This window comes from Lemur catta, chromosome 15 (genome assembly GCF_020740605.2).
Source record: "Lemur catta isolate mLemCat1 chromosome 15, mLemCat1.pri, whole genome shotgun sequence".
Taxonomy (NCBI): Eukaryota; Metazoa; Chordata; class Mammalia; order Primates; family Lemuridae; genus Lemur; species Lemur catta.
Genome location: NC_059142.1, coordinates 24,837,667 through 24,865,025, shown reverse-complemented (window position 1 = coordinate 24,865,025; position 27,359 = coordinate 24,837,667). Strand labels below are relative to the sequence as shown.

General features: G+C 40.9%; 1 protein-coding gene across 2 annotated transcripts in view; it reads right to left on the bottom strand.

The window, feature by feature from the left end:
- The window catches only part of ACACA (acetyl-CoA carboxylase alpha), a 231,332-nt gene that overhangs the window by 29,605 nt on the left and 174,368 nt on the right, over positions 1-27,359 (bottom strand). For both annotated transcript variants that reach the window (XM_045525552.1, XM_045525551.1), the window contains 5 exons: positions 11,957-12,100; positions 11,271-11,391; positions 7,806-7,902; positions 4,619-4,715; positions 3,576-3,711 (listed from right to left, as the gene is read on the bottom strand). In XM_045525552.1, coding sequence (XP_045381508.1) covers positions 3,576-3,711; positions 4,619-4,715; positions 7,806-7,902; positions 11,271-11,391; positions 11,957-12,100 — 595 coding nt within the window. The remainder of the gene's footprint in view (positions 1-3,575; positions 3,712-4,618; positions 4,716-7,805; positions 7,903-11,270; positions 11,392-11,956; positions 12,101-27,359) is intronic.

The window sequence follows — 27,359 nt, the reverse complement described above, 5'->3', positions numbered from 1 at the left end:
TATCTGCATGAATGGTGATCACACACAGCCTTTGCAGCATGTTCTAAGCACCCAGGCACCAGCCCTGCCTAAGGCCTTCGTTGTTACACAACATGGATAAACCGTGGCAGCCACGTGTACCAAACAAGGGAGCAGGGTGGCTGAGTGTTTCCACAGTGCCCCACACTCTCAGAACTGAAATAGATCTTACTGGCTTGGGCAAGATTATCTGTTAGAAGCTGAAGGTAAACATTAGGCATACACAGACTGCATATATGTAATGTCTCTCATGAGTTCATTACGGCCAGCTGACACTGTATTTCAACATCCAAGTAATCAGAGACTTTAAAATAGACTTTCATTCCAGTTAAAGTTTTCAATAAATGTTTTTTTTATTGTTATTTATAACCTGTCCCAGGAAAAAATAATAAGTATAACATGAAAAGGCAACTGAGAGTGACCCTGTAGCACCAGCAGTGAGGCAGCTTAATATCACTGGGATTTGCATCCTATCAAGCTATTCATGCTGAGGCTGGGACCCTGGTGCTAATTTCTAGTAAATTTCACGCTTGATGTCTCCCTGTTGTGGGTCATTGCCGGTTCGTCTAAATAAACTGCTTCCAAATGGCTCTTCCATCTAAATATTCAGCCAGTTTTTATAATTTAATTTTGCATTATGCTGAATAGCCTTCCGGCCAGATAGAGCTCATTGGAAAAAAAGCACCAATACCATCTTGACATGCTTTTATTTATTTATTTATATTTTACTGCTCGAATTAGACCTCCTAGGCCGACTAGTAAAGAGTTTTTTTTTTTCCCTCCACTAATGTCAATTTTCAGCATAGCAAGAGCTGTCTCTAATCTTTTCCTACTCATTACACACAATTTTGGAGTCATTTTACCCACAGTGCAGTCGGCTCCTGGCTGTGTGTTTGTGTGCACTGAGGGATGGCATAATTGTTTATTTTCCCTCCCTGCATAATCCCCAGCCAGTATTGAAACCAAAACTGCAAACATCTCCCCAAGGGATGTGGAGAATGACAAGAAGCTCTCGGTTTAGGTCCCTTTACATGAGAGAATGTGTACGAAACATCCTGACCTGTATGTAAATGTGAAAGGTGCTGTTCCTCCCGCCTCCTACTCTCACAGGCATCTCTATCTTTCCCAAAGCTTATTTGTCTTATGTGATGTGTAAAAGAATACACCAGCTCCAAAATTTAGAAGACAGAACTGTCCCTGGTCTCTATCAGGCCAATAACTCATTTCTGACCGGGGGCGCAGGAAGAAGGGAATGGGTAGTTATTGTTTAACGGGTACAGAGCTGATGTTGGGGATGATGGAAAAGTTTTAGGTATAGATAGTAGTGATGGATACAGAACATTGTGTAACTAAATTGTGCCACTAAATTGTACACTTACAATTAAGATGATATTATGTTTATTTTACCACAATTGAAAAAAACTCATTTGTGAGCTCTTGAAATTTCTTTTCACAATAACCAAGGGCATCCCCAAAGTGGAGGGGAAATAGGTAGATAATAACTTTTTTCAGGAACCTTGACGTTCCATTCTTGGGATATTCTAGTAGATCTCTTTCTGGTATTAGGCTCTAAAATCAGCCAACTCTGCTACAGGGAGTAAGATCTACCTTCCTCTCCCCATTCTGTCATTTTTTAGTTGAATGATCTTGGGAAATTTACTTAAGCCTTAATTTATGTAAAATGAGGATAACAATATAACCCACCCTTAGAGGTATTTGTGATGATTATGTAAGATAATACATGTAAAATGGTTAGCACAGTTTCTACTGAAAAGAGCTCAACAAATCTTAATTGTTGTTGTTCTTACTGTTACAGGGCTAGCAGCCAATCTGGGCCTGAGCCAAGTTATGTAGCAGGATTGAAGATTTTCTTAGAAGTGGCACTTTGGAAACTTTTGAACATTGAGCTCCAGTTAGGATAAAATAGCCAGGCTGACTCACTCTTAAGCAGTATCAGGAAGACGGCATTCTAAATTCACCCCCCAGCCCCTCAACAGAGAGGTAACCAAGCAGTATAGCACTGCATTCTCTCCCAGGTCTTAACATAAATATTATGGCAAAGAAGATGGGATCAAATGAAATCTAACGCTGAATGATCCTCATATGTATAAATGCAGGGGTTTCAGGCCCCCCCGCAACTGTGACATAGAATCATCCTGTTTTGAACACCCTGGTATTTTGTTTATACATTATGGCTTTTTCAGTCTGCTTAAGACATTTTTCTTCTCTCCTTGAGGCAATGTTTGCTTCTGCCTTTTTTTGTTTCTTCTGAAGTGCCTAGCACAGTTCCTTATGCACAGAACTCAATAAAAATGTGTAGGATTGACTTGTTTAACCTATACTCTCAATTTCTCATGGTATTTCCACTGATTTATTACTTAGTAAGAAAAATTTCACCTTAATAGTCTAAAAAAGTATACAAATGTTAATTTGGATGTATAGTCCAAGTCTCCCCTGAGAAAAGTGCAAAATATAGTAGTTCTCCAGCAAATATGGGCAAAGTAGAACTTTTCAACTAAGAAAAACACAATCAACCTACTTTACATACAGGGCTCTTCCTAGCCTGGTAAGGGAAAATTGCTTACAAATATTTCAAATATCTCCCCCTCATCATCTATAAAAGAGTGGCTTCCCCAGGATTTTCCTCCATCAGAGGTGAGGGATGCTCCTGCCCTAAGCTATTTCTAGGTGTCCTATGGGAATTCCTTGTCCATAGCATTCTCTAATCACTTTATTTACTCCAGCAGTACCAGCTCCTCCCTCCTTCCATCCCCCTAACTCATTCCACTACTTCAGAATCCTGAATTCTCCCCAAATAAATGAAGTTTATCCTCCTCAGGGTACTCTCATACCTTCCAGGCATGTAGTCTCTGGCCGTTGCAGAGAGAGCTTCACTACTGTAAGAGGCAGAGTGTGTTTCCTTTGGCTCTCCCTGTACTGTCCACAGTGGCTCTACACCGGAAGGATTCTCAGTAAATGGTGATACTGGCTGCCTAACCACTGAGCAATCCCCATAGCGTGGAGCAGAGCCTTTATAATAATGGTCTCATATGGTAGAGCCACAGGCCCAGTGCTGTTGCTGGATAATAATAAGACATATCACAAACTGCCATAAAGAACAGCCTCTGGTACAGAATTTGTTCATTTTCTTCCAGTAAATGCTAATTTTAGTATCTATCTTGGTCACTGTAGAAAATTAGAGAGTAACGTCAACAAAGAGTATGCCTAGAGAAGAGGGACAGAGACAAGCAAAATCACATTTCCCCAGGACCACCATCGGTGGATGGTCCGACATCTACCTATGAAAGCTAAATCCACGAGAATAGCTCACCTAGATAACACTGGTAGATTACTCTGAAATTTTGTATAGAATTATGAAACATACTGTATTTTTCCACTCAAGTTGCAACTCAGAAGATATTTCAAAGGGAACGTAATCCCCCAAAAGCCTGGGGTGATGACACCCATGGGTCCTGCCGAATCTAAACCGTCCCTCACTCTGCTGCAGGGGGCCCAGTCATCAGTGACGCCCTCTAGCCGACCGCCACGCCAGTCACCTTTCATCCCACCAGAGAAGCCTCTCCAGTTGGCAAAGACCATCAGAGGCAGCCCTTCACGGTTGAAGTCCCTGATAGCCTGGTAGGTCTTAAACGCAGAGTCTGGGAACCAAACCTGGCCCGCCTGCTGGATTATCTATTGGGGAAAGTCAAAGAAGAAGACACAATTAATGACACAGTCCGAGGGGAAAATCTCTCCAAGGTGAACAAGATTTTTCTGATTAAAAACTAAAAACTCAAAATCAAACCAAACAAATAAAAAGCGGTGTTCATCAAGATCACCTTTGGAGTAACAAAGAAGGATCCTGGATCTTTGACCTTGTCACATACTCTTCTTTTTAAGTCCTGATTACGCCACAACTCCTTAGTCAAAATAGGGAAACCTAACTGCTTCTAATGGAAGAATGCAGCCCTAAGAACTCTCGTTCTAGGCTTCTCAAAGGTGACTTTAAATGGCTCCATGGCACAGCTCTTCAAAGCTAGACAATTGTACATAGTCTCCAGGCCCTTTCACCGCTGTGCTTAGCACAGCTTTTTCTGTACTGTGGTTAATCAATAGGCACTTGCTGTGACACTGCTTAAGAGCCTCATCCCTGGCCTCTGGATGGTGTTAGGATGTGAAAATCTAATCCACCCTTTTAGAAAAAATGGACTGTGGTGTTCATGCCTGGCATTAGGGCAGACTTCGTTATTAATTCTAGTTGTAGCTCTTCCACGTGTGTGCTCAGAGACTCTGGGACCAAAGAGCCCTCAGCATTACCTCGGCTGCCTTTCTGTAAGACCATCTCCCCAACAAAAGTAGACTGTTTTCTAGCATCGACAAGACCACTGTAAAGGCCTATTTAATTTTTTGGCAGAATTTAGCTTGTGTTCCATCTAGAGTCATCTTAAAAGTGAGCACATGGTGGCCTGAAATCATTCAAAGCTGCTGATGCCCTTCCCTCTAAAATTGATGGTTTGCAACACTCCTGATATAGCCACAGGCACTGAGAAAGGGAAACAAGCTCCAAGCACAGGTGCACAGTGTACTCGAGGCGACCTACCTTGGCTTCAGAATCCAGGTTTGCAGGATCAGCTGGGATACTTAGCTCTACTGTTCGGGTTTCTACGGCAACGACTCCCACAGGTATGCCTCCTAGCCTGATAACAAATGAGCCACATAAGAACTCAACGTATGTCAACATTATAGCTAGTCATTTATTTTCCAATCCCACATCAGAACATTGGGGGAAAAAACTAGAAACAAACACAGAGAGCAGGGAGGAATTTGACTCTTCTTAAACGTGAGACTCTATGGATTTGGTATTTACTCTGTAAATACAGTGGGAAACCACCCTCAGCATCACTCCTATTATGAAATGCTCCAACACAGGATAAATTTAAACCAAGGGCTGTGCTGGGGGAGCCTCTGCATTTACACTCAACAGCCTAGTGCATACACATACCCATACTTCTGGGGCTGCCAAATGAAATTTCTTAGTCCATTCTATACCATCTCTTTGGTGAAGATAGTGGGAAATGGTCTGAAAGGGAATAGGGACCTAAAACTTTCAGTAACTTTTAATGAGTGCTGGCTTTGCTAGCATAGGGGCTGTAGTTTTCTATGAAATATTAATAACATAGTTCCAGATAAGATCTGAGGGTACAGTAGGTCTTACCGTTGGGCATGTGGATGGGGAGCGTGTAGGTGTGTTATTAGGAAGATGAAAAATATGTGCCAAAAGTGGGAAGTGGGTAAACAAGGCCTTAGCTTTCTCCTTCACCGGAGAAGAGCAATGCGACAGGGATAATTTTCAGTAGTAATCTTGGTGAAACCCATATTGGAAGTATATATTTAATCTCAAAGCTATGTTAATCTAAAAAACTGTTTAGGAGATCAAAGCCTCTGCATCTATACTCCATGTGGAAAAAATGAGAGAGACAGAGAGAGAGAGAGAGAGAGAGAGAGAAAGAGAAGGATAAAGAAAGAAAGAAAGGTAGAAAGAAAGAAAGATGCAAGGTATAGAGTGAGTCCTTACTCAGGAAAATGTGATTCAATCTTCAGCCTCTCCATTGCATTCCTTGGGGTTGGGCTGGGATGGGTTATGGTCTCTCACTCCCCACAGCATCTCCATAACAAACTTTTCCATGAAGGATGGCCTTTGGTTGTTAAATTGGCTATGGGAAATGGATTCTTGTCATCACAAGACGCCTGACGGGCCTGAGTGGAGACCACCCACCCCCTTGTCACTTGCCTGCACTGAATCAGAATCAAAAGCCCTCTAGACAACCAGACAATGAGCAAGAGGTACACAGGAGGGTTTAGAAATATTTCTGTTCACAATGATTAACAATCCAACTGGAAACTTGTAATTGCAAAAGCCACCCTAAATCGGTAACTTATAACTTATATATTAGGGCCCATGTGACCTAATAAAGAACATCTTTATCCGAGTATTACAGTTATTTATTGAACTTGAAAACAGCTCAGAACAACTTCTGTTTTCTATTATACTTCATATAAATTTTATCAGGCTAGCACATGAAGATGCTACATCTTGTTTTATAGTGTGTCCCTGGACAAGGTGCCATGGAATAATAAAAGACAATTTACAGCCAATAGCACACATATTCCAAACATACACACCAAAGATGAGTTTTGGCAGCACTTACAGTAACAATCCCAGAAGAATACATTTATATTTATTTCTCAAAATGCCATTGCTTTTGAAAGAAGCTAGCTCCATTTGTGTTTTATATACTTGTGAGCATGTGTATGTGTTTGGAGTAAGAAGCCCAGAACTCATCAGATGGAAAGAAAGGAGGAAGTCAGAGTGAGTGTTGCAATAAACAACGGCAGAGCTAACCCAAGCCAAGCCTGACTGACCTTGGTCGCAGGGCAATCCCTATTCTTCTAATCATAAGTGTAAAGTATTATTCCCTCATTTCCCATGGGAGGAACTTAAAAACCTTAACAAAGGTTTGCTTTGTGAGGCTTAAAATCTGTCATGTTTTTTACAAACAGGAAAACTGAAGCAGAGACAAATTCTCAAAAAAGTTGGTCCTAGTGTGATGTGAGGACTCTAGGTAACAAGCTGCTGGGGCCTGGGCAGGAGGGCTCTTGCTCGAGTGCATCCCCCACCTGCACCTCCCCAGTGGGAATTTTACCAGGCACAAAGAATAATTCTCACTGGGACCCAGAAGCCTGGGGTGAGGTAAAAGACCAGAGCCTCGAAAGAAAACAGGCAGCTGGTCTCGGAGAGTTTCAGTCTGAGCTGACTCCAGTTCCGACTCCTATTCAGAGTCACAGTGGAAGACCCTATCTGCGAGATTTGCCATCTGATGGCTCCTTGTCACTGGCAGCACGAGGCCTGCTGACCTGCTGTACTGAGAGAACCACAAAGCCTAGAATTATTTTCAAGGCTAGAATCTAAATCTCAACCCAGTGTGGCATGTTTGAGAATCTTGAACAGGTGCCACTTTTCACTAAGATAAGGAAAACTGATTGCCCCCAGAGGAAGGTGAGCTCCACATGCGGGTCCCTCAGCAGTATGTCTCTGCAGTGCAGAACTAGATTAAGATCAGCCTTGGCAGGTGCTCGTTATAGCGAGCGCTACAGATTATTTCGCACAGAGCTTGCTGTTGAGTGAAGTACTTCTTAGAGTGGGTATTAAAATTTAATAGAAACTTCAATTTCCCACTTGAAAAATATGGGTATCTCGGCAACCTATTCCAGCTTATTTCACTCATTCCTGTTTTAGGTAGCCTTTTGGTTTTTTTTTTTTTTTTTGCAATTCAAATCTGATTATAATCCAATATAGTGCATTTGTCACTTAAATAATCTTGGTGCCAGGAAGAACTTCTCTCAGGTTACACAGAGAGGCAGATGAGTCTCTGATTCACTTGTCACCTGCTCCTGAGAGAAAATGTTCTTTGGGGGATGAGAAGTCATTGGTGGGCTATGGCTATTGTAGTTGGGCTTTACAGCTTCTAAAGAGTTTTTCTTGCAGCATTATAAAAAGGAAATGTCAAAATCAGCCTTCAGATTAAATGCATCATTAAGTGACACACGGAATGACCTCTGGGAACCAGCACTCCAGTTATGCTGCCTTGGGCATGGCTATAATCCAACATTCTTAGAAAGTTTAGACAAAGAGAGCATTACCGGTAAAAATCTGTATAGCCTTGGCCCTTACCTTTCTTTTTTTTAGTTGAGAGGAAAAAGAGCTTCCAAAACAAAAGAGTTCTTACCTGGCCCTACCAACCACCACAGTCTGTGCCCAGGGCTGCATAATCTCCGAGAAAGAGCCATAGTCAAAAAATCCACTCAACCACTGACCTTTATGGGCTATAGAAGGAAAACAAAGAGAATATAACAGTCAATCCATTGATGATGTGCTGGAACTGACGAATCTAAGGTGGTCTGGGGGATTATTTTGGGGAGTTTGTTGTTTTTAACCATACTATAATAGATGTAAACATTAGGCAGCTGACTGTTCATCTGCCTTCAGACATCATCTCCTATTTCATTTGCTAGTCTGCATAAAAAGAATCATTTATCAGCAAAAGCATCATTTATTGTTAAACGATGGGGTTCAGCTAGCAGAGAGAGTTTGCATGCTTTTAAATAAATAACTTGGCTTTTTTCAAGACACCACCACCATTTGTCAAAAGGCAGCCAAGTCATTAAAGATTTTTTCAAAATGTCTCTATTTTAAAACTTGCCTTACAATTTTGTTTGATTTCACTGATTTTCTTTTAATGGAAAGCTGAAAACAGCCAAATGGTAAGTATTTTAATGATTAGGTGAGGACCCAAATTTGGGGTGGAAGGAGGAAAGGGACTCAGTTTCTCTGTTAGAAAAGCAACAAGATATATCTACCTTACTTATAGCTCACAAAGTATATACTCTTAGAAAGGCCATGATAGAAAGCAAAAATATAATGGTTAAGATGCACACACTTAATACCATTAACCTCCCTTGCACATGGAATTTCCTTCACTAGTGAGACACAACTTCTAACATCTTAGTTTAAGAAAAAAACTTTTGTTCCACAGGTATGAATGTTTGACCAAGGCCCTATAAAAGCTTCTGCAAATAACTGTTTCTTAGTTTGCCCTCTCAGCTCACGGTTTCTCAGTGATTCTTCTAATTTGAACGTGGCCCTCCACCCCCTAAAAACCGAAGTCCAAAACCAATTAAAAGTAGAGATCCAAGCAAGCTAACCTCTGCTGACTTAAACAGGATGGAGAGTGTTTTATCAAGACTAAACTTGTAATTACTGTGTTCTACATTCCTTGCCTCTATGGCCCCAGTGTAAAATGTGATCATCCATTTCAAAATTATCTCTCTATCGTGAGCCCAAAGCCGATCGTTTAGATTCCGGTCTCGTGTTGGGCGTCAGTTTGAAGAATATCACAGCACTATCTCCTCTAATAAATGACTTTAACTTTTCACCTAGAAGATATCTGCTTTAACTTATCACAGGGAATCATCTGCTTTCTTTAACGCTTCCACTAAATTAAAATCTGAAGTCACTCGTTTTGGGAGCGAGTGTTAGCTGCACATAGACAGCAGGATGAATTACTAGGGAGTCGATGAAAAAATATTATCCAAAAAACAGAAAACTTAGTTTATCACAAATTTCATTTTGTTCTGTGGATCTCATTAATAACAGACAAGATGATGCCCACCCCCCCCCCACACATGCTTCTATTCACCTCATGTAAGAGGGGCTTAAATTTTGATGAAATTTCTAAACCAAATTTCTAAGTCCATCAGAATATTTAAATTTTAACTTTATATGCTCAAATTATTTTTATGATTCTTACTTAAAAAACAATGACTTGAAACTACAGAATTAATTTCATAATGGAAATGTTTTCTTCTTTAAAAACCCTCCTGCCTTGCATATTGATTAAGGGAGGGGGAATCACTGGCTGTTGTCGTTGGGCTTCACAGTCCCGAAAGAGCAGATTATTTCCAGTTCAGACACAGAACTTAGAGGCCAGCTAAGATGGGTCCTCTTATCTTCCAGAACACTCACAGAGTCTTCTTCTGAATCTAGAAGCAAAGAGGCCCGCTGCATTCTCAGAAAAGTCCTCGATTTTAAGGCTGATAGGTATCTTAGGCTCATAGTTCTTATCATAATGATAATATAAAAAAAAGAGGTGGGGGGAAGATTATTATGGTGATTTTTCTGGCTACTTAAAAAAAACTATTTAGTTTTATTAAGATTAACAAGAAAAGGCATTAAAGACAACAGGTAAATTATAAATTATAATCAATATTTTTCTGGTGTTTTTCTACAATATCTAAGCTTCGGCTTCAGATGATGGATGCCCCAGCTCCTAAGGAATAGCTGTGTGACCTTACACAACTCACTCAACTTCTCTGAGCTTATAAAATGTTTCTCTCTCATTATCTATGAGAGGTAGTAAGCTCAAATAAGTTAATGTATATGGACGTGCTTTACAGTCCCACCTGGCTTACAGTGGGTATCCACAAAGGTTTATTAAGGCTTCCTTATGAAGACCTCTGTCTCTTTCAGCAAAATCACAATCACTCTTAAATTGAATGAAGTATCTTCTACAATCCATCCTACTTTTATATGTACAGCTTTTCTTTAAAATAATTGCAATAAACATGCAAAAAAGAATGTATACTTCCTCACACAAACTGAAAAAATGATTAAAAATGTAGCAGGAGTATTTGGGACTCCAAAAAAGAACCTGCTGATAAGTAAGGTTTGCTGGAACAGCCAAATGGACTGACAAATGAGAAAAATGAGAATTTACATTTGCCTTACATGGAGTTACCGATTTTGTTTCTGTTATTTTTAAAGTGAGGTTAAATCAACCCAAAGACAAAGGGATATATTAGATAAGCCTGGAGGGAGGGCTTGTTCTCACTCTATATGTCTTTATAATTTAAAGACCTGGACAATCTCTTTATGAATAAATGATCTTACAAAGTAACCTCACATTAGTAACTGAAGCAAGTACCAATACTATGACCTCTATCAAAAGAAAAGAAGGGCACATGCAGGGTGGGTGCTCAGCAATACTTGCTGAGAAGAGTAAACCCACACTCGACGTTTGAGGGCCTCAAAGACATTTCCTAAAACTGACTTGATTAATCTCCATATGATTACAGGGACTAGATGACCCAAGATTCTAGTCCTATAATTCCATGTTCTTCTTTTTTGTCTTTTTGTTTTTTTTTGAGAGAGCAACTCCCTCTGTCGCCTGGGCTACAGTGTAAGTGGCATCATCATAGCTTACTGCAGCCTCAAACTCCTGGGCTCAAGTAATCCTCCCACCTCAGCCTCCCAAAGTGCTAGGATTACAGACATGAGCCACTGTGCCTGGCTAATATAATTCCATGATTTTATGGCTTATATTGAACTGTCTTAAAGTCTTCGAACTCATTAATAAGTGCTTTAACAACAGAATAAACAAAAGAAACGTCATAGTGATTGCACTGCTTGACTCAATGGCTGATTTGTAAATCTCGTTTCACTTATTTTTCATTTGTTCATGAAGGGTTTTCCCCACCTTTTTCTTCAGAGAGCTGTTTTTCAGATATTTCTCATTTCTAGATACTTAGCTCTGTTTTCTTAGTCACATACTATTGTGCAGGAATTGGATAGTGATTGAAAGGAAGACTAAAAGCTGAGAGCCAGGGTACCACAAGGTCCTCAAACACATACGTACTTGGGTGAGGACGGCCTGCCAGCATCCATCGAGGATCATATGGGGCCTTTGTGGGAACAAACTCGATGATTCTATCTATAGGATCCTTGGAGCTCAGAAGAGGAACTGAACTGTGCACGCTCTGAAAGGAGATGGGAAGAGAAAGAGCACGGCAGTCAGTGAACAATAGTCCTGCACTCCAACTCAGCAACAATAGCTGTAGATAGAGACAGCGGGGGTCACATACAGAATTACACCCATTAGTCCCAATCATCAGCTAGAAGCATCCCAATTACCTGCCAAGCCCTAAGGAACATGTACAGGTCTCAAGTCTCATTTAGGAGCCTGGCACAAAGTGGTGCGTTTGACTTTTGTTTTCAGTGTGCCCATGCTTTCTGGGCAGCTCCCTAGAGGGATGGACGGCTAATACAAAGGACAAAACCCACAACAAGGAGGAAGCCTTCACATGCCAGTATCTGAGCCTCGATGGGCCATGAAGACTTCTGTGGCTGGAAAACATTAGAAAGGAGCCTAACTTATGAAATCCAAAGGCATTTTAAAGGTAGAAGAGAAATCAACAGTTTTCACAGAAATATTTCATAAAGAATTCCTTCACCATAAAGACAAGACCTCAAACAGAGACAAGGAGCTGTGGTGAAAATGACAGGTGCTGCAGTCTGTGTCAGTGCTGGGTGGCAAGGGCTCACCTTAGGCATGTAGGACAGCCAGTGCAGGATAGTGAAAACCCCTTCAAAGTCATCACAAACGGTGCAGTGGGTCACCCCATTGTTGTGCATGATCTGGATGCCTCCAAGCTGGTTATTGGAGGTGTACACCTCCCGCCCGAGGACCTAGAGAAATGCACAAAAGACATTTGTCTCTACAGAAATAAAGGCATAGCCTGTTTCATAATTCTCAATAAAATGGGTTCTTTGCTCCTCAGGACAGAAATCCCAGCCTCTGTGCATTGTTCTGAAGGACTATCTGCACCTTCTTCCTAAGAAGAAAACTTTAGAAAACAAAAAAAGCTTTTAATAATCACATATACCATGCAATTTAAAAACCAGCAAGCCTCTCTCTCTCTCTATTAGCTGCCACAGATACGCAAAGCATACTTCGACTCAGCTGAAATTGCAGTGGTGAGTGAGGGTGGGACCTCGAGGCACAGACTACCTTATCATGTGCAGGTCTTTTTGTGCATCTACACAAAAAAGGTAACATGCCTGACTTGCAATGATCTTTAGTGACAAGTCTCAGTTAAAGAAACTCTGTTGGGGCTTGGATTTCTCATTTTTAAAAAGGATTATTTTTCCCCCCTTGCATTTGATTTTTAAAGCTGGTCCCCACACAAAAGCCCTAAGGCAGGCAAAATCCTGAAGCAACTCATGGTACATACACGAACCCGTGAGTCTCAAGTCTTCTTTGTGTACTGGGTGCAGGGCTGTGATTTATACCCAAGCCCGCTTCCCCTCCTCCTTCCCCTTCCAAGCCTGGAGGGATTCAGGGATTCAGGGCCTCAATCCCCAGTGTATCCCTGGAGTTTAACCCTTGTAAGGTTGAAGGGCGCCTACAACTGGAAACCACAAAGTTTCCTTTCAAGAAGAAAAAAAGGAAGAAAAAAATATTCTTGGACTTGGAAATTGTAGGGTTTCTTTTTCCCTTGAAGATTGGTTAATAATTTCTTTCAGGGAGGGAGGTTTTCTGACCCAGCAGATGGAAGCCGGGCAGCCTGATCACTGACTATTGCAAACTGCTGAGTGTGTAGTAATTGCCAGTCATCTATGGTAGCCCTGGAGAGCTCTAAACAGTTGTAGAGCGCTTACTGTATTTTACCTTTTCTTCTTCCTCTCCCCATCTCCTTTAAAAAATAATGACAACACAACATTTCTTCCTTACTAATTTTTATTAATTTTCAGTCTCTGGGGAGAATCTAACAAATTAAGGGCCAGCAAATTCTACCTGTATATTCCCATTTTGCCTCTTCTCGTTAGGAGCTTTGAGAGTTTCCCCTACATGCTAGGTCAGCCCCTACATCAAGACCTTCCAAAGGCTGGGGAAGTTGGTGACCAAAGTAATAACCTCAGTGTGACCCAGCTGGCCCTGGTTCCATTTAACTTCAGCTAGGAAGGGCGTAAGAGGCTTCTCTGAAAGGAATATGGAAAGCAAAATTGCTCCCGGATTACTGTTTTCCTTGATAAGGAAGCACAGAGAACAAGCCTTTACCGGCAGCCCCAAGCTGAGCAACATGCTGGCGACTCCTTTGAAGGAGCCCCGTGAACAGGGGGGACCATATCTGACCACTGGGCTCCCATCCTCCTCCCAGTCCATCTTTAATCTCAGTCCAGGCGCTGCGGCTCTTTTCTCATTCTCCTGCTGTCTCTTTCCATTTGCCCTCTCTCTGACTGATACACTGATCTCTCGGTCACTCGGCTTTCTGCTCCACTGAGTCCATATTACTAATAACACCTCCGCCACGGCCAGTTTACCTCATGAAGGCAGGAGCACATCATTACAAAATAAACTCATAACTTTGACATTCTAGCAAATACACGCCGTTTGTTATTTTTATGGCTTTAGTCTTTCTAACAGGCAGAGGGCATTACATACCTGTTTCATTTATATCTTTAAACGTGTGCACACATGCACATTCACGCACGCATCAGGAAACAAAACAGAACAAAAAAATCCAAACCAAAACAAATATCCAAAGCAGTCAGTTGATGGGGGACCCTGGCGGAGGCAGAAACCCTGTCACTCAGGGAGGCCGTGCTCTGATCTCGCTCTGGTTTTATGGTCGTCATAAACCCGATGGCCCACAACTGGTCCTTCTGGGACAGACTGCCTCTCTGCTAGAAGTCATTCAGTATGATCAGCAGTATTTTTAATTATTAAAATAAAATTGGAAAGGGGAAAAAGGAATAAAAAAGGAGACAGTGTGCTGACCCTGAATATCTGATATTCACAATCTATGTCAGGAGCCAAGTATTCCTTGGCCGAGAAGAGAGAACTGGGGCCATTCTCTACTCAGAAACACTATTTTCTTTCCTATCTCTAGTACTTGATAATGTCCAACCACTTAGAATCTCACACATCTTGAAAATTAGTAATGGACAGATGAAGGACCAAGCTCAGAAAAAGGGACCGAAGCAGACCAAGAGCTGCTTAGCTCTTTAAACACACTTTCGTCAGACACATTTGCCCTCTCATTTCAGAGAGGAAGAGCATCCAGAAACAGGCTACTCTCAGAGATTCTCTGCACTTATCCATCCTACCCTACATTTTTACAAAATGATGGGAGCAAACTTGGTAGGAGCAAGAATTTGATAACTTAGCACATCTTCTCTTTACAAGCTAAGATTCAGGTTTTGATTCTTTGGCATTGTTCTAAAAAGGCACAGTATTTCTAAATTTCTTCTCCTCTGGGTTCACAAGAAACCCACCCAGGGCTTAATACAACCAAGAACATTAATTTCTGAGCTAAAGAAATGTTTGTCATGTGAGAAGATTCATTTAATTCAAAAATTAAAGAGAAAAATTATAGAATAGGCTAACAGAGTATCCAAATACCTCTCTCTGACCAGCCTTATCTTGGAAGGTGGGGGTTGGGGTGGGGATGGGCACAGAAACAAAATCTGCTCCACTAACCACAAACAAACGCTAACAATCATAGCTACCTATCAATCGGTGAAGAGAAAGCATACCCTCCAGTTCATCTTCAATGACCGCGTGTTTGGAGTGTGCACCAGCAGAATGAGGGCACACACAATAGCTCCTGATTTATAGGGGTCGTTGCTGACTCAAGTGGTTTTAATGATTTTAGAATACTTCAAAACAAAAGCTCCAACCAAGGAAGCAGAATCTGGGCTAGGACAAAATCCATTCTGCCTAGCTCTGAAATGATCACGCTGGAAGTTACACAAACCCTAACCGGCATCTAGGAAGATGAAAAGAGCCCACACAGACAGAACCATTGTTTTATTCCTCAATATATTCCCTACCAACCTTCTGTGGAAAAACTTGGGGTAAATAAACCTCTTATCAATATATTTTCAGGAAGTAGGTGAGCTTCATTTATCATTCTTTTATACCTCAACATATGCTTTTCTGTATTAGTCAAGTTGATTGTCATGTTTCAGTTCCCAAATCATTCCTCTCACATTTTCTACTGTATGATACAAACTTTTAATTTATCTGTCCAACAAGCATCAATAACCTTTTAAACACAGGAGCCATTCAAACGAAGGAGACTCTCCTGAGGCCCCACGTCGCTGCCCTCCAGGTCTAAGTGGAGAAGCAATACCATGAAATATTAGGATCTGGCACCATCTTGGGGTCCTCTGCTGAAGAGTGCCACCCTGACAGAATTGAATAAGGGCTGAATCTGAGAGGAAAGAGGATCTTCACCCATTCTTAATATAAATTTAAGCCTCATCCAGCATTCATTGCAGCTGGAAGACCTGAGAACTAAGGGCACCACGTAAAAGCTGGTGATTAGCAGAGACACAATTGTTAAAGGCTCCACCAAAGATGCTACGTAGCCTTTAGAAATGTTGAGATACATAAGAAGTACGAATGAATGCAGTCATACATACATGCTAAGGCCTCTGCTGCTGCTGCTGCTTATCTAGAGACACTGCAGACAGCTCAGGTTTACCACAGCTGACAGGCAATGAAAACAGTCTAATATACCGCCTGCTCTCTCCCTTAAATCCCTTTTTGGAGATCAAGATAAACACCTTCCTTTCCCCAGTGCTCCAGACGTTTGACTGAAGTGGCAGAGCATTGTGAGGTTTTGTGCAAATGAAATCACTATGTAATACTGAATGAGTATAGTATTTACTTGTCAGGATATTTGTCAGCACAGGCATTGAGATTTCCAAGTTTCACAGATGCAACTTAGCTCAATTTTAAAAAAATTGCTTTTGTCCTGATACACAGTGTTGCAGAACCTTAGACTTATAGGCAAATATTTGCAATCATGTGCTGAAGATGTGAAAAATAATGATGCATATTGATGATGGAATAAAAAATGAAATCTGCCGCTGCTTTCCCCCCTTCTTAAACAATCCTCGGTGGGTCAGGGCATCTTCTATTTAAAGAAGCAGGGAGTACAAGATTCCTCCTGCATCTAAAAATTAGGCTATACAAGCTGAGTCCTCACACGATCCTCCTTCTCATTAGGATATTTCCATTCTCAAGAGGATATGAGGAGGGGTTTTGTAAATTTACTGAGCAATTGTCATCACTGGCTTTCATCCATGATTCTAGATATTAAAGTCACTCTGGGATATGGCAGGTTATTGATAAAGGTTTTGCTAAAGCAGAAAGAGAGAACAGATATGAGAAAGAATAGTGAGAGTAGGGAAAAAGTGGTAAAATAGGGACAAAAGGAGGAAGGATGAGAGAGAGGAAAAGGGAAGGGGAGAGAAAAGAGGAAAGGGAAGAAAAAAATGCAATAGCTCATCTACTCAGTGCTGCTAACATCCTCCTCCCTGACCTGAGAGGACTACATTTTTAAAAGCTGACAAGTAATTCAATCTCCAATTAACAATTTTAAGTGGCGCAGCACATATTACTGTGTAAATGTTTCTCCAGGAATATATCCAAGGGTGAATGGAATTAAATCTCTAGAGAGACAGAACCAGTGCCTATGTGACCAGGAATATTTGAGGGTTCCAAAATACAGTTTCTTAACACACAACCACAGGATTATAACTTCTTTTCCCCACCTTTACTGCCATTGCTGTCACTGCAAACTGGAGTGCTAGTTGGCAGCTGGTAGACTAGGTTTGGGGTGGAGAAGGGGCTCAGTGACATACTGCCGGCAGAAGGGAAAAGCCTTTGACTCGAGCCACAGCCAGATTCAAGACTATCCACTGCAAGACCAAAAACCTCTCTATATCCAACAAATTAGGAAGTGATCAGGTTTGCTGAAGGAAAAATTGGGGCAAAGGGACGGTGCTACCAATAGTAGGAAAAGATATTTAGCCAAAAAGAGACTGAGATACGGCCAAAAGTAACACTGGAACACTCTTTGCTGAGGTATAGGGCTCAATGGAGAACAGAGGGATGAATCAGATGGCAGAAAGACAGTAAGAGTTTGAAGGTGGAATGGGGAAGGAAAAGAGCCACGTGATAGTTTGTCTGTCAAATGGATGAGAAAAAGCACAGGTTTCTGGAGAGAAAGCTCACTTCCAAAAGAAATCACTCATCCCACGGATCCACCAACTGGTCATTTAGGTAGAGATGTGAGTATACGAACAATGAATTAATTCCAAATTTGCGTATTTTTGAAATTTTAAATAAAGTCTGGTTTATTGAGGAATAATTTACATATATTAATAGCAAAACTGTCCATTGTAAGGTATACAATTCTGTGAATTTGGACAAACACATATAGTCATATAACCACCACCACAATCAAGATACAGAGCATTTTCATCATCCCAAAGTTTCCTCATGCTCCTTTGTAATCAGTCCCCTCCTCCCACCCCTAACAACCACTGATCTGCTTTTTGTCCTGATAGTTTTGCCTTTTCCATTACAGAATGGTATATAAATGAAGTCGCATAGTACGTAGCCTTCTGAGTCTAGCTTCTTTCGGTTAGCATATTGCATCTGATTCACTCATGCTGATGTATCTGTAGTTCCTTTGTATTGTTGAGTAGTATTCCATCTTATGGAAGTGCCACAACTGGATCATCTGTTTCCTATCAGTGGACATTTGGGTTGTTTCCAGTTTTGGGGGATTATGAATAAAGCTGCTATAGATGTTTGTATGCAGGTTTTTTTGTGTGGATAAGTATTTTCATTTCTATTGGGTAAATATCTAGGACTGGGATTGCTAGGTTGTATAGCTAACTTTACATGTATATATATGTATTTAAAAAACCCATCCTTTTTCAAAGTGGCTATCATTTTGCATTCCCACCAACAATGTATGAGAGTTCTGGTTGTCCTGTATCCTCAACAACACTTGGTATTTGTCAGTTAAACATTTAAAAACAAATTTTAGCGGTGTCTAATTGTGGTTTTAGTTTGCATTTCCCTAATGACTGACAATAAACATCTTTTCACATGCATATTTACCATCCTTATATCTTCTTTGGTGAAGTGTCTATTCAGATTTCTTGGCCATGTTTTTAACTACTGGGGTTGTTTTCTTATTATTGAATTACTGAGTTCTGATATATATATATATTTTTAAAAGACATGGTCTCACCGTTTTCCAGGCTGGAGTGCAGTGGCTCACTGTAACCTCAAATTCCTGGGCTCAAGCAATCCTCTTGCCTCAGCCTCCCAAGTAGCTGGGACTACAGGGATGTGCCATCATGCCCAGCTAATTTTTTTTTTTTTTGTAGAGATGGGGTCTTGCTACTGCCCATACTGGTCTTGAAGTCCTGGGCTCAAGCGATCCTTCCACCTTGGTCTCCCAAAGTGCTGGGATTATAGGTATGAGCCACCATGCCCAGCCTGAATTCAAATTCTTTATACATTCTACATACTAGTATTTTATCAGCTACATGTTTTCTAAAGATGGAATTTTTTTTTTTTTTTAAATCCCTGTTTGTCAGTCACCTCCTACTGGTTTTTCTGAATTGGCTGGTGCTGGAGGCAGATGGCCGAATGGTGTGACGGATCACTGTGTCCACCAGTGTCCAGGCTCCAGAGTCCAGGGCTTGTTTGTGCCTGGCTTCTGGGGGATTAGCACTGACTCCATCTCTGTGGCCTTTTGGTTTGTGTTTCTCATTGATAACTGGTGGGCAGCAATTTTATTTTTCCCTTAGAACATGTGAAAAGTCTATTATTGTCTTTCAGTCTAAACTTTAAGCTCCATGAAAGCAGGAATCATGTTTGTACCTCCACAGCATAGGAACATCTTTATAAATAGGCATGCAATAAATGCCTGTGAACTACTGGCATTCTTAGTGCTCTATTAAAACCCAACTTTGATTCATATCTATATGAATCACATAAAGTTGTGTAAATCACAAATTTACATCTATAAATGAAAGAGGCATTTCATATTAGTGCTACAACGTGTAGCAGCTTTCTTAAGCAAAATGAGTGTTTCAATTTTCCTACCATTTTAGTTTTCCCTAGTGCAGAACACTGTTTTTTCCCCCCTTTCAAAATTCTTTACCTGGGCTAAAATTAAACTAGTAACTCTCTATACTACAAAGTCATATTATATTAGGGTTGCTCTACTGAGCTGCATAAACCTGCTTTATCTGTTAAGAAAAGGCACATTTTACTAATGGGTCAGACAGAAAATGAAGATACTCAAAGTTGATTACATGTTCCAATGGTCTTGACTTCTCATATTTGCATCTTATGCTGTTGGTTAAATTTGGGTGGGTTCTTTTCCTCAATAACACTAATTTCTCAATTTCTCAGATATGCATACAATTTTAAAAGGCTTAAATCACAGACACTGAGACATTATTAAAATTAGGAACCAGTCAAGAATCAACCAGAAAAACTTGAAGCCTGGGCATAGTAATCTGCAGTTCAATCTAAAAAGCTCTTAGAGCTTCTCCTTTCATAATTCAACACTCCTGACTGTGTACATTAGCTGATTAGACTGTGTGATGATGGCCACTCTGAATGAAAGGGGACATAGCTAGATTTGGATCCATGCACAGGGGACATTCCTTAGAATGATGAACAGCCAGGAGTCAGGTTTCTAAACAGTCTCGTTTCCCACATCTTTATCATATTCACACAGCAGTCTGTGCACAGCTAGGGCCCAGGTCTGTCTTCCTCCTAGAAAAGACTGGAGTCCTTGCATTTCTAATCTACCAACGTGTGCAGTTCTTGCACTTTTAATTTATGAGTGTTTGGGGGGGGACCTCTCTGACTTGGGAACATATTGGCTCGGTCTAATGCTTGGAGATTATTAAACTTGGAGCTATGCTCCACTATCAAGTCTACAGATCTTTTATTTAGAAGATATGGTGCTCTAAATGCACAAAGAGCTCCCTGTCACCTTCACATTAAAGCCCCTAGTGCCTGGTAAATGGAATTATATAGCTGTCATCTCCTTTCCCCAAAGTTTTAAGAGTACAATGGGCTCATTTTTTCATACTCCATCCCAGCTTCAGAACTAAGAGACCTACTTTGTATTGATTTAAGGTCTCAGAAATAAATAAACCTGCTTCACTGCTGTGATTCACAACAAATTCATGATACACTATTGCATGATATATTTCAAGCTCTTGCTCTGGCTCTCTTTTTCCTCTGGTGAGTGATGGGGGAGGTGGGAGGTGGTAGGGAGCTGCAAAGCTGACAGCCTGATGGTTATTGGAGATGGCTGCTGACTGCAAATCCAAGAACAGACACGTTGGAGGAATATGGGATTTTTTTAAACTGGGGGCAGGGGTGAGAAGCTAATTTACTTGGGTTTCAGGCTAGGGTTGGGGGAGAAGAAAGGTTGAAGGGAGGAGAGGGACTGACAGAGTAGCAAGGCTTCAAATGAACACTGATCTGCAAAGACAGAGCTATGAACATGAGTAGAAAGAGAGAAGGTGAAGAAAATCTAACATGAAGTTGTAACATATGACTGACTGGAAAATGAAGAAGCAGAAGAAACTGCTCTAAGGAACTATGTGCAGACTAAAGTGGACATTAGCTTGAGTTCAATGGCACTGTTTTATTAGAGGCAGAAGTGCAGAGACCCTATGCGCCACAGAATGTGTGAAATAGAGGCATTTCTTTATTCTAATACTCAGGAAGCATCAGAATCCTGGAGGTTGAAATGGACTCTGGAGATAGGGTCGAGATATAATCAAGGTCCACATGGATGAAGTGAGCCAGAGACTGCTCACTGTTTGTGTGTCCTTAGGGCTTTGAATATGTCAGTCTATATCATCTTTATTGATTACACCAAACCTTGGACCCAGTGAGTTTTAGCTGGTATCTGCAAATACAGCACCCAAAAAGACCCATCCTCCAACCGTGTATCAGGATCCTCACTTCCAACAAGGCAGGTGACATGAAAGCAAGCTATAATTGGGCTCCAAAAGTCTTGCATGACACTGTGCAGGAGTTCCCTAAGGTTCCATGGAGTACTTCAAAGCGGAATTAAGTTTTAAGTGTTTCTCTTGTAATTACTATTTATTACTTCATATTTTTAACTGGCAAGGTTATTTATGAATCTAATTTCTTTTCTATTTTGGAATAGCATTTTCATCTTCACTACATTTGTTATTGAGATAAGACCAAATTCTGAACACAAAAAGTACATGGGGAAGATTTTGGTTCCATTCAATTTCCCGTAGGTCATACCATAAAACTGAGAGTTTCTTTGTTAATTTTGAACACTATTTTTAAGAGTAATAAGTTTGTCTGTACAGGGAAACAGATTTTAGCCAAATAAAAGGAAGAACTTCACATAGATGATGGGATTGGCTTCAAGAGTACTGAGCTCCTCTTCAGTTGAATTTTTTAAGCATAATTAAATATTTGGCAATGGTGTCAGAGGAAATTCAAGCAATGGTTTGGAAGTTGAACTTTTGAAGATCTTTCCACTCCCAACATTTATAATGGCCACTTGTGATTGGGAACGACAACAACATATAGCACTTACTTTTCTGGAATCTGGATAAGAAACAAGATTAAAAATTTTTAAATCATCATGGTTTATAATTTATATTCCTAATCTCACTTCCTAATCTCACTGACATGTGATAATTTTACATATCACTAATGTTATCTCATTAATATATAACACCCTAATATGTAATAGCTTTTTGATTCACCTCCCCCAGTCTATGCTCTCCCTGCCCCACCCTAACACAGTTCCCTGGCTACAGATCAATATACACTGTCATAGCATCACAGAATACTAGAAATTAAAGAGAATTTAAGATTATGAGATCCTCTGGTCTTCTACTTTAAGTGGGAAATATGCCTCCCATTTTACAAAGAAGAAACTGAAATCCAAATAGATAAGTCCAGAGTTGCTTACCTAGTAAGCAGGGAGGGGATTGATCAAAAGTTTTTTATTTTTTAAACTAAAGGTCTGTAACTCCAAACAGTTTGAACACATTTATAATAGGTTGTCAAATATGATAATTCTTGATTCTATATATTCAATGCCCTAAGCAGGGCTCAGAGCTTTCACTTTATCTAGAAGCTCTGAACTGGTACTTGCTGTAGGTTCTCCGAAGTTCTTGGTCTCTAAGCCACCATAAACATGTGGACTCCCTTAGAGAGTCAGAGACAACTTCTGTAAGGGAGCTCTGCATGGCAAATTGTACCCTGCAAGATCTCCAAACCAGAGCACTCAGGATAAGGCTGCTGGCAGGTCACAAAGACTTACTAAGGGTCAAACATAACCTGGGGCAGTTTTCTACCAAACCTGAGAAACATCAAATGAAAAACACATAATCACCCCAAATGGGGCCAGATTTACCCATACTTTGTGTGTATACATGTGGGGAGGGAGGGTTTGAAAACTAAGGAGATCTGCCTATTGCAATCATTTCTGAGAACTCATTCATAATACTAAAGCAAGGCGTATTCGAAAGGAAGCTAAAATGCCCTCTTTAGAAAGGAGAGCAATCCCATCTGGAGCTACCGGAGTATAGGGGACTGTCTATTGTGAAAATAGGTAGTTAGGGACTTTTAAAAATGCAAATTGCTGGACTGATCCTTAGAGTGATTATAGGCTATTGTATCAACAAGTCCTTGGGGACTCTTGCAGACAGATGACTGACATATATACTACCCTATCATGACTGAATATGGTGCCTCTCATGTTAATGGCTTTCCGAAGTGCGTTGATTGTCTTTAGATAACATCTATTGGGAAAGTCAATACATGAATGTACTGCCACAGTGAGGACTGCCATCTACCATTTTCTTGAAGGAATTTTTTCCTTCAGAGAATCAGAAAGTATAGAGAATATTGTGTTTGTACATTTTTTCCAGAGCCTAGATAATGAATTGCAATGAGAAAGGACCCTAAATGCACCTTAGGAAGTGCCAATGTTTCACCTGTATTAACCCATTCAGTCCTCATAATGATCCTGGTACACAGGTACTATTATTATCCCCATCTTACAGTTAATAAAGCTGTAACTCAGAGAGGTTAAGTAAATTGCCCAAAGTCATAGTACTAGTAGGTGATAGAGCCAGGAAATTAAACCCAGGCAGTCTGGCTCTAGAGCCCATGCTCTTAATCTCTTTAAATTATGGAAAGTTACAATGCTGCCTACCCCACAGTGACAACTAAATAAGCTCTCTTTTTCTTCTCCGGCCTCCATCACTGTTACATTGTATGTCACAGAGCCACAGGTGAGCATGAGGACTGTACAGTGTGGCCCCTGGTATGATGGACAAGTCCTCCATGGGAGGAACTCTGGAACTGTGACCAATAGAGTCAGCTGTGACAACATCACATTTCATATTGCATAACTACATAAAAATATGTATATGAAAACTGAGATCCAGAGAGAGATTTGACTTACTTGTTTGTATTAAGTCTCAAAAGCAACATCAGCAGAATTAGCCCCTTAGAGGCCTAGCAGGCCCAGCCACACCCATCATGCAGTTTCTTTTTACCTGGCAGATTCAGTGGAAATAGGGGCCTGATCTCACTAAAGGGGATGACAGTATAGGATTTTTTTTTTTTTTGTAAAAGAGAAGCAAAGCTTTAAAATACTTACCACAAGGAAGTCACATATCACCTCCTGGGTGAATCTATCACCTACATATCCCTGCCATTGGCACATGCCTTACCTCCACACAGGCAGTTACTTGGCCAGAGGACAACCATAAACTGCATATTCTAATTTCTCTGGATACAGAGTGGGCTCTCGCCAAGTCTGGGACAATAGACTGAGAGCTCGCAGGCTCTAGTCTATATCAGTGTTCCCTTACAACGCTAGGTCCTTCCAGCCCATCTGCCACCTAACACTATGTTAATCATTCTAAATAGAAACTGAGGGGTTTGTGGTGGGGGAGGGGAAGCCAATATGAACGTTATTGCAAATGTCCCAGGGGTACCCTGATTTGGGAGTCTATGACTCCGCAAATCATCTCAACTCTTTAAGGGTCTACCTTTAGTTCCCAAGTATACAGGTTACTGCCTTCGCCAGGCCAGCAAGACTCCCAGCAGGGTAATCTGCCACATCCATCAGGGCTGCCCTTACCACCCAGCGAGGCCTTGAGAGAAATCTGCCACCCACAGCCTACAGTTTCTACAGTTAGGATCCTATGGTCTACTGCCATGAGTGACACAAAACAGCAAGACCTTAGAAGCTTCTCTCGTTCATGTCATCATTCTCACAACATTTGGACAAAAAGGAAAATGATCAGGCCACCTTCTCTTCTTGGGCCTTATAAACACTAAGCACAGAGACCTGAGCCTTCTTCAATGAAACTTAGGACACAGAAGTTCATGTTCTGACCCTGCTCTAGTCTCTGTCAATGGAACCAAGTCACTTCCCCTCCTACGGTTTCAGCTTTTCCATCTGCAAAATATGGCCCTGATACAACTAGCCCACTACAGAAGACAGCAAGGAACCATACAGATGTTCTTGATTTTGAGTTTCCAATAGAGCCACTCGGGCTGCTTCTAATCACCAGTCCATTACCTTTTAGTTCAAATGTCAAAGGCATTTCCACAACACTCAAGATAATCCAGATACTGTCTCTCTCCTCAACTTGGTAATATTTTACAAGTAACTTCAGGTAACAAAGCAAGATAGACGTGGAAAGAGAATACACAAGTACAGAGGTCACAAGGGGAGAGGGTTAAAAATACAAATGTGGGAAGCACTTTCTGGTTTTGGAACAAAAGACACAGTAGCAAAGGATGGTGTCCAAGAATAAAACATGGAAGTGTACAGTAAAACCACTGAGAGGAAAAAAACCAGAAAACTGCCAGAATATTTGTATTTTATATGCAGGTTACTGCTGTTGGCCACAAAAAGAAATCCTGTAAAAAGAGTCTTTCTCCTGGAGAACATTATGGAATAAAAATGAAAAAGAAAAAAAAAAAAGAGTCTTTGGAAGCAAAAGGTAAGAAGGTGTAAACTAATTAAAAACAGGCTAACGACTGGCAATATCACCTGTATGCTGAGATGGAGTGTGGCCATAAAAGCCTGACGCACAACTGCAATGTATTAAGTTGGGAATATGTGTCTCTTCAGCTTCATATCTATTAAAGGAACAAACAATTTACATGTTGTTGCATTACGGGAGTATGATATGTGGAGTGTCAACCCTTTCTCTTCAAATCGAACCATGTTAAGGCAAATCAATGATGGGGTTTGGGAAGATGGGGAGGGAAGGGGAAAAGCAGGGAGAAAGAAAGTTTGTAAAAAATCTATGCCTCAGCAAAAGTTTTCATTAAAATTTTAGACAAATGATCCCTGTGTCCTTCTCCCTTGCTGCCTGGGGCTCCATGCTATTTCTATGCAAATAACAACCTCGTGGTTTATATCTTATTATTTCCACCGGAGCTGCAGCGACATGACCTGAGACGTGTAAGAGGTGCGGGGGGGCGGGGGGGGGCGGTGTTGGCGGGGAGGAATCGGAGAGGAGAGAGAAAGAGAGAAACAGAGAAAGAGAGAGGGAGAAAGAGAGAGAGAGAGATGGAGTGGGTGTTCACTCAAGTGTGAAAAAATATTGTCAGGAGTGAGCGTCAAGAACAAAAAAAAATTGCAGGGATAACGTGTTTATTTCAGTCCCCCACCCCCAACCCCCCCTTGCAAACCAGCACCTTTTAAAATTCATTGGGCATCAGGCGATCATGCACAATCCATCTGCTTTCACTTTATCATTTGCATTTCATGCCTCCTGGCTTTTGATGTGCTGATACTTTGATGCAGTCAGAAGACGCACATTATCATTATTTCAATTTTCAAAGGGGTCAACGGGATCGGCACTTGCACACACAAGATTTTTTTTCCCTACAACCTCTGCTCACCCCCTCTTCTTATTCTTCACCCCAATGTTTAACATAAAGGATGAAGGCTCAAAAAGGCGGGGGTCAAATGTTTGCAGTCTAAGACTGTATATAAGCTTATATATACTGCCTGTATTTCCACTTTTACACAGGTACACACTAGGAGCAAAATGGCAAAGGCTTAAGAAAGGAGGCTCTACGCTGTTTCAAACACACAAAGACTTTCTTTGGACATGGACACTCAGGGAGGCACACAGAGAAAGAGAAGGACCTATAAGGCAGATACAGACACAAAGAGACTCAGAGAGATCAGCACTCACACAGAAAGAGACATGCTCTCAGAATGACTTGCACACACTCAGAGTGTGGGAGACAGAGAAAGAGCTACAAAAAGAAAGGCAAACAGATGTAGAAAGCCACCAGCACACACAAAGACAACATGCACAAGGAGAGAGTCAGAAGAAGCTGTCTGAGCCTGGTAGCTCCCGGATACTTTCCCTTTTCATACTTGATAAGCAAAGGGTCTGATAGGACATTCTTAATGAATTTGCATGAAATTGGGTGTCGCTCAGCAACACGGCTCTATACTTAAGAGGTGCTGACATGAAGACAGTGAAGCAGGCAGAGCAGGATTAGGTAACTAATCACTCCCTTCAGCTAAAACTGATCACGTCCTTCTGGAAGTGAGCATTGTTTGGTAAGTTAAAGCTATAGCTTTATTTGTCTTCCCCCCTGTAATCAGGCTTTTCCTTTAACAAGCAGCCCTATAGGCTAGGAGGAAGGTGAATATAATGAATTTGATCAGAACAATTCAACCAGATTTTAAGAAAAAAAAATCCCTACTATTTCCTCCATGGCACATACGAAATTTAATAAGCAGGTTTTCAAGCAAAACAAACAAACAAAATACCCCACAATAACCCCAACAATAGTTGCTTTTTGTAATATTCTTTGTGTATAACAGTTTCTGGGGGGAAAAAGAAACTTGATGTAACAACATACATTGCAGAAATTAGCTCTTTGTCCAGGTACGGTAACACCATGGAAATACAGGTATCTTATAAAAACTCTATCCTCACAGATAATGGTACCTAAAATTCTCTTCAACATTCATCAGTATCTCATCCTATGAAGGTATTTAAAAAATTTAAGACTCAGCAGTTTCTCCGGCTGCAATAATAATCTTCAATAGTG